Consider the following 7,848-nt stretch of genomic DNA (forward strand, 5'->3'; position numbering starts at 1 on the left):
TCCAGTGAAATATATTTATGTTTGTGGTTGTAATGTGACAAAATATGGAAAAGTTCAAGGGGTATGAATACTTTTGCAAACCACTGTATATGGATAGTATTTATTTTTTACAATAACAAGCTGGAATGAAAACAAGCAAAAATGAAATAAAAGTAACAACTTTTTTACTTCTTGCCTTTTTTAAAAATGTAAGGAGTAGAAAGTACAGATAATTGTGAAATGTAAGAAGTAGAAGGGAAAAGTAGGCTGAAAACTAACTACTCAAGTAAAGTACAGATACCCAAAATTTCTACTGAAGTACAGTAACAAAGTATTTGTTCTTAGTTACTTTACAACTCTGCTGTCATTTCTGCTGCACCACACTGACACTGGAGTTGGAGTTTTACTTTTCACTGAGGTGCAATGGTGACAATTTTTACCACTGGAAAGAGCGTTTTAAAAATAACACAATGGAAATAAGGCCTTGAACACATCTGAACAATTTTGCTGAAATCTATTGTTTTATAAGCTGTTTATGCTTAAACAGCAAAGGCTGCCCATCGTTCCCCATGAGGTTCATGCTGCACATTTTAATACGGCACACTGACAAAAGCAGCTTTTCCTTTTTATCAAACTGTTTCAAAAATGATCAATATTAACATTAACATCATTCTGCTTTCATTAAAGATTGATAATTAGCACAGGAGTACTCCAGTGTCAGTGTGGTGCAGCAGAAATGACAGCAGAGTTGTAAAGTAACTAAGAACAAATACTTTGTTACTGTACTTAAGTAGAAATTTTGGGTATTTTGGGTATAGTGGAGATGGGCAGCCTTTGCTGTTTAAGCATAAACAGCTTATAAAACAATAGATTTCAGCAAAATTGTTCAGATGTGTTCAAGGCCTTATTTCCATTGTGTTATTTTTAAAACGCTCTTTCCAGTGGTATAAATTGTCACCATTGCACCTCAGTGAAAAGTAATCAAAGTGCCTCTTTCCCGTCATAATGAATCGTGCTGCAGAGTTCAGGGATCAGTCTGAAGCCTTTTCATCACTAAGTGCCACTCAGCGTTTTACCCAACAATTACAGCAGATCAACCAGCTGTGGCCCAGCTGGAGTTTCACAATAAGCGTCTGCAGGTCCGGAGATGACCTGAGCACCTTGTTCACTGATACTCTGACAAAGAACTTATGAAGCAACGAACCACCAGCTTCAGACCAGGATGGATTTATTTTATCACATGTTGTGTTTCCGTGATGCATTTGGAAACTAGGCTCGTTTTCTGATTGGCTCAGTTTTTTTGTGGTGGGATAAATAATTCCTTAAAATGCATACCATCTGGCTTTTGCTGCCAAAGTTGGGGCCAAAATCCATTAAGTTGATCATGAGATATTTTGAATCCATTATTTTAAATAGAGATCTTGTTAGCATGTAGAATGGTCGGTGATCAGTTTCATCCCAGCTTTAAGTCAATAATGCTGCTGAAATTTGTTTTATAGCAACTATCATTTTTTCTCACACTGTTTTTTAAACAAACAATAGGAACAGTTGTCTAAAACCAACTGAAACAAAAAAAAAACAGTGAGAAAAGATGATTTATTGGAGTTTCACAGTTTCAGAAAGCCAAGCTGTTTCCTGGAAACAGCTTCAGTTCTGTGTAATGACAGTCTCTGTGTCAGCAGCACAGATGTGCCTCCTGTCTGGTGTCAGTGCACCGAAATAATTACACAGACTCGCAATTAAAAACAAACAATAAAAACTTTTCTTTTCTTCCTTGTTTCTCTGTGCAGATACACATCAGTTGGGACAGTAAAAGCTGATAAAATAAACCTTTTCTTTTTGTAAAATATCATTTAGATCCTTTTGGGTTTTATTATAATCTTATTCTTGTATTTAGTAGCCTATTTGATTGTGATGAATCTCCACTAAATCCATTAAAAAGCAGCTGTGTTTTGGGCGTTACCATACAGTACACTATAAAGTGTACTAAGTATATTTAAAGTTGTTACATTTTAGTATTTAAAAGTATACTTAATACACTTAAAATTGTGCTTTTGTACAACTTAAATACAAGTAAAGTATATTTAGTATTAAATTAGTTGTTCCAAAATAGCACTCTTTAAGTACACTTATTAGTGCGGCTTCAAGTATACTAAAGTATACTTAGATTTAGTATATTTAGTATAATGTTTTTTCACCTGGGCACATACTGTACTAACATGATATAAAGGTTATTGAATGTCTGAGTTAAGATGGAAAAGAAGCCCCTGACCAAATTCTCTGGAAAAAAAAAAGAGAATAACAGGAAATGACATTTAGGCCAGTTTAAAAATATTGTGTTATTTTGAACTCTGGACAAAAGGCATCCCTTAATTGTAATAATCCATGTTTGATTTCACTCTAATCAAAGAAAAAAAAAACAAATTGATGCGTTTTATTTCAAAAGGTTGATCTTAAGGTAAATAAAGGCAGATTACTGTGTTTGTTGGGGGGAAAACAACAATAAATCTTATGTAATTTGATTGTGTGGTAGATTTCTCCGACTCATTTGGATAATTGGGCTCCACTCTGCCTACAAATAATGCTTTTTCCTCACATGAGCCAGAAGAAGTTTTGTCTCCGATCGCTGAACCAAATCTACAAAAGTATTTAAGCGTGGGGATGTTCACATCACTCATTTTACCTTCCACAGGTCCCCCAGGACGAGTGGAGCGGGTACCCTGGGGAGAAAGACGAGGAGATCCCCTGTCGGCGCATGAGGAGCAGCAGCTACGTCAAAGCCATGGGAGAGCTGGAGGATGAAAGCGGCGACTCGGACACCAGTCCCAAGATTTCTCCACAGAAGGCCATTCGACCAGACGCACTCGTCCTCAAATCAGCCATGCAGAGACCCCATTTAGATTCCCACAGGTATTCCCACGGCTCACTGTGTACTTCTAGTGTTTCAGTCTAGGAGTTTCAAAACAGAAAATCATCCTGACAGATGGCGGTAAATGGCTAATAGACTCTGTAATCTAAAATGTAGTTGAGTTAAAAGTTTCATGTAATCATAGTGGCAGGACTAAAGTAGTGTTGAGTAGATGATTACCGTTTCCAGCTGAGATGCTTTTCAAAATAAAACAAAATACTCTGAATGTTTGCATTCAGTTCTTTTAAATACAAAAAAAAGACTTAATATGTAAATAAAAACTGCAGCCAGTTCAAATGTATAATGTAGATTGATAGGGGTAGTCTGGTCGTTTTCGAAGCGATGTTCTCAGTAACAGTTTGGAGAAAAGGGCAGAAGTATTCATCCAGGCTAGGCTAATGGCTACGCTAACAAGTTCAGGCTCGTAAAACTTTCCCACAAATGACATAAAGTTATGTGAGAACACTACGTTAGCTAAAACGTAGCAACACAAATGATTGGAGTTCCTAGCATCCACTTTGTTCACAGTACAGGTTATATAATAGATCATAGTTTATGCAACAGGAGAAAGAATAATGTGCAAAAATCTAAAGCGGGACTGTCCGCTTTTATAAAAGTTTTAGGATTAAAATTTTTGGGAGTTTTTCATAGATTTTCTAATTAGCAGTTAGTTCGATTCACCCATAAAAATGTCACCTTAACTCATCAACGAGATAAAATCATTGCTATCTACTGCAGGTGAGATACTGATGAATTATAAACTCTTGTTGGTGGTAATGCAACCTTTTATGTACCTAGGTGCTTACCTGCAACATACTGGGTACTAACTTGGTTGTAATAAACAAAAAAAAAGATGTTATTTCAAATGTAAGCAAAAATATTTTCTCTAATTCTACTTTCATATAAGTGAGGTCCTCAGTTTGTTCGTATTATATGATTTCCAGGGTAGGGTTACCTCATCTCTGCATCAAAGCTTTTGCTTACCTAACTTGTTTTTATGACGTCAGTCTGTTGATGTTTATTTTCAGGCATTTTGTCACGATTTTATTGAAGCCAAATTGTGTGAACCCAAAGAGGCAGCAGTCATTCTCTGTGCCTCTGAGTGCTTCAGCGGCAGTTTTTTGTTGCCATCATCTCCGTGGGGTTCTGATCTCTCCTGCTTTTGTCTACTAATAAAACAAAAACAAAGCCGTGCTGGTTTTCATGCACTGCTGGAGAATGTAATAATTTCCTATTATTGTAGCTTCAAGCTCTCATTATTTCACGGCACAAGAAGTAAAAGCGAAGCTTGCGCACGTGTGCGCCGCGGGTTCGAGACATGTAAAGCCAGAACTCAGGCTGCTCAGATAGTTCACGTTTCAGTTAGCGTCCAGGAGATGAGTCATTAAAACAACTTCTATTTTACTCTCCCCCCCCACCCNCCACCCACCCACCTGTACTTGTTCAGCCAGGGTTACCACTTGCAAAGCAGAGATTTGCGGCCCCACCCGAGTGTCACGCTGGATCCCGCCACCTCCTTCCACCCGCCTCCTTTCCGCTCCCGCAACCAGAGCTACATGCGCGCTGTCAGCACGCTCAGTCAGGCAAGCTGCCTCAGCCAGGTGAGTGTCGAACAGCCGGCACACGGAAACAACACGTCAAGACAAACTGCTTGGGTTAGGGGTTTGTTTGCATCGACGTTAAGCCTTACAGATCATTGCTGTACTGTACACACACACACACACACACACACACACACACACACACACACACACACACACACGTTTTTAACCACTGTTATTGAAATATGACATGTAGCACTGTTGCAAACTGTCAGTTTTCACATAGCCTGCAGCCATATACAACATGAGCACGCCAGATTTTCTAACTTTTAAAAACTCGTGACCTTTTTTTAAATGTCCCAAGTGCCAAAAAGGCTTTAAAATAATGTGAAAATACAGTAGTTTGCCTCGGTCAGGTTTTAGGACTAAACGGTGCCCGACCGGTGACACTGAAAAGAAAATTAGCTTGTGGCCACAAAATAATGTGTAGCCACGAGATAATTGATTAAACGTGACCCATCACGTCGAAACAAGGATTAAATCTTGAGTGGTTTGTGCAGAAATAGGCAGGTATGTTTAATTAAAATGCTTGCAATAAGTGAATTTTGTCAAAATATAATCAATAAATATGAAGAAATTGCCATAAGCAATAAAGCTTCGCTCAGAATCCAGTACTGGGGTTGTACGGTCATTTCACATTTTAATCTATTCAACATTCATGGGTTTTATACCTGGTTTTGTCACGATTTCGGTAAATGAACACTAAATTTTCTTACAAATACTTTATTATTGTCTGAAATATAATCCTAAAAACTTCTTTGATGCACTTTTTTTGAGCAGTACCAACAAAAAAATCTGATTTTTCGTAAAATGGCATGGCCATATGAGATTGTTATTATGACCTCCACACGCGAAGCGGGGGTCATATTGTTTTCATACTGTTTCTTTTTTTTCTTCTTCTTTTTATTTTTTCAGTGATTTTTTTTGTTCAACCGTAGCAAGGAAACAGCTGCACCAATGAACATGAAGTTTGTCAGGAATGCGTCCAACGTACACCATGCCAACCTTTTTACAATAGACCCCATATTTAAGGAGGGGGCCCCATCTAAAAAGTGGGTGTCTGGGCATACAAAAAAATGCTTATAACTCAAACTATTCAACATAGAAGCTTCAGATTTTATTTATTTTTTATTTTTGTTAAGCTCTGATGAAGGGCTATTCATCGGCTATTCATTCAATGAGCCCCGCCCCCTACACCCCCCGGACCCCTATCCAAAACAATAAACCTGTTCTGAGTCCTGGTGCATTGATGCTTTGCATACATGTACATATATGCTGCTCTAGTTTATCTAGAATCTAGTTTATTTTATAGTGTGGAATCTTAAAGTATTTTTACAGTCTTTATTTTACAGTTAAAATATATGTTTATTAAATAAAGTCTAATGTTACAACTAATCGGGGATCCCTTTAAAATGTTGTTCAAGTCAAACATTAAACGATAGTCAACAGCAGGTATGAGAAAAACTGACCCATTCATTATTAACCAATGGGTTGTATAATTTTTTAACTTAAACATATGAACATACAATGAAATGAAATAAAAAATAAATAAAATAGAAGACCTTAAAAATATATATACTTTTAAAGTGTAAAATAATTCAGGGTCACTTAAGCTAATTATGCTGGATCAAACTGGGATGGACTGCTTATATCTGTGAATTTAAACGCAGGACAGTATAATCCCATACTTGAGTTTTTTTTGGCTAATATCAGACCAATATCTGATCCTTAGACATCCTCAGAAATGACTGATAATTATCTCAATAATTTATTTTTTTTATCCAGTGTCACCAGAAGGGCTCTGTAAGAGACTGAGCAGAATGAGTTAAAAAAAAAAAGGGGCAACTAAAGTCTAAAGACCTGAAGAAGTACTGAACAAGATCAATTTTAAAGTTCACAAGAAAGTGTGGCTCCTTGGGAAAAAATGTATAAAGATATTAGGAGCAGTTTAAAATTGCGCACATAATGCTTTAATTGACTCCAACATGTGACAGGAGAGAGTTCGCAGTTCTATTAACTCTGAAACATCATCACTGGTTTATTAGAAAATGCCAAATTAACTTATTCAAGACCAGCAACCTATTCTACCAGTTTTTCTTCAACTTAAAAACTAGATCTACACACACCAGTTTCCTGTCTCACTCTGCATTACACACTAACCTTTCCAGGTATTTCCCTCTTTAATACCCTGCTATGAATTCATGCAGTTGTGCAAGTCTGTTTTGGACCTCAGCGCTGGCACAAGATGTGGTTTCTGCAGTGAGAAGATCTGTGACAGAAGCTTCTGTGTGGAGGAGTAACAGGAGGAGAGAAATGGGTCAAAAGAAGGGGTCGTACAGTCGGCCAGCTTCACGCCTGTGGGTTTTAATTTCAGAACTGAAAATATTTATCTAAAAAAAAGAAAATCTGAATCTTTGCAAGCTAAGCACAATAGGGCAGAATTATATTTTTAGCAAAGTAATCTGCTTCAAAAATAATTATTTTATGGGTTCAGAATTAAAAATGCAGTCATAAGTTTTTATCCACTCATCCTGAGCATGAAAACTGCTTTGTTTTCTGTTTTTGTGTTTCAATTCTAATTTGCTGCAAAATATTTGTTTTTGTGTAGTTTTTTTATTTTTATTTTTTTAGAAAAGTCCACAATATTATTGTATTTTAAGGATACATTTACAGCTACGGTGAATAATTTTGTACCTGCAGATTAGAGAAAATCCACAATAAATTCAAACCCATCTAGCCACTATCTTCCACCTTATCCAAAGTCAGGTCTCGGGGGCAGCAGCTTGACCAGGGAAGCCCAGACCCTTCCTTGCCCAGATACCTCTTCCATCTCTGGGAGGACTCCAAGGTGTTCCCAGGCCAGCTGAGAAACATAGTCACTCCAGTGTGTCCTGGGTCTTCCTCTGGGCCTCCTCCCAGTGGGACGTGTCCAGAACACCTCACCAGGGAGGAGTCCAGAAGGCATTCTAATCAGATGAACCACCTCAACTGGCTCCTCTCCACGTGGAGGAGCAGCGGCTCTACTCTGAGTCCCTCCTGGATGACTGAGCTTCTCAGCCTGTCTCTAAGGGAGAGCCCAGCCACCCTGCAGATGAAACTGCTTGGATCTGTGATCTCCTTCTTTCAGTCAAAGCTCGTGACCACAGATGAGGGTAGGAACATAGACCAACTGGTAAATCGAGAGCTTCACCATGACAGACCAGTACAGAGTCCATAAAACTGCAGAGGCTGCACCGATCCGTCTGTCAATCTCCCGCTCCATTCTTCCCTCCCTCATGAACAAGACCCTGAGATACTTAAAGAGGCAATATCATGTAAAATCCACTTTTTTGAATTTTATATCATGTTATAATGTTATAC

At 38.0% G+C, this 7,848-nt stretch overlaps 1 protein-coding gene across 1 annotated transcript; it reads left to right on the forward strand.

The window, feature by feature from the left end:
• The first annotated feature begins 984 nt into the window (after window positions 1-984).
• LOC106511427 (disks large-associated protein 2) lies at window positions 985-7,373 on the forward strand. The gene is made up of 4 exons (XM_014000188.1): window positions 985-1,110; window positions 2,672-2,889; window positions 4,335-4,488; window positions 6,696-7,373. The coding sequence occupies exons 1-4, from the start codon at window positions 985-987 to the stop codon at window positions 6,786-6,788; spliced, it is 591 nt and encodes a 196-aa protein (XP_013855642.1). The 3' UTR covers window positions 6,789-7,373.
• The last annotated feature ends 475 nt before the right edge of the window (window positions 7,374-7,848 follow it).

The sequence above is a fragment of the Austrofundulus limnaeus genome, unplaced genomic scaffold (genome assembly GCF_001266775.1).
Source record: "Austrofundulus limnaeus strain Quisiro unplaced genomic scaffold, Austrofundulus_limnaeus-1.0 Scaffold2781, whole genome shotgun sequence".
Taxonomy (NCBI): domain Eukaryota; kingdom Metazoa; phylum Chordata; class Actinopteri; order Cyprinodontiformes; family Rivulidae; genus Austrofundulus; species Austrofundulus limnaeus.

Bases quoted from the DNA above. Each gene is read 5' to 3' on its own strand.
- LOC106511427 (XM_014000188.1), top strand. From the start codon at position 985: ATGAATCGTGCTGCAGAGTTCAGGGATCAGTCTGAAGCCTTTTCATCA. The intron at 2,890-4,334 runs GTATTCCCACGG...GTACTTGTTCAG, and splicing joins CCCCATTTAGATTCCCACAG to CCAGGGTTACCACTTGCAAA. The intron at 4,489-6,695 runs GTGAGTGTCGAA...GAATTCATGCAG, and splicing joins AGGCAAGCTGCCTCAGCCAG to TTGTGCAAGTCTGTTTTGGA.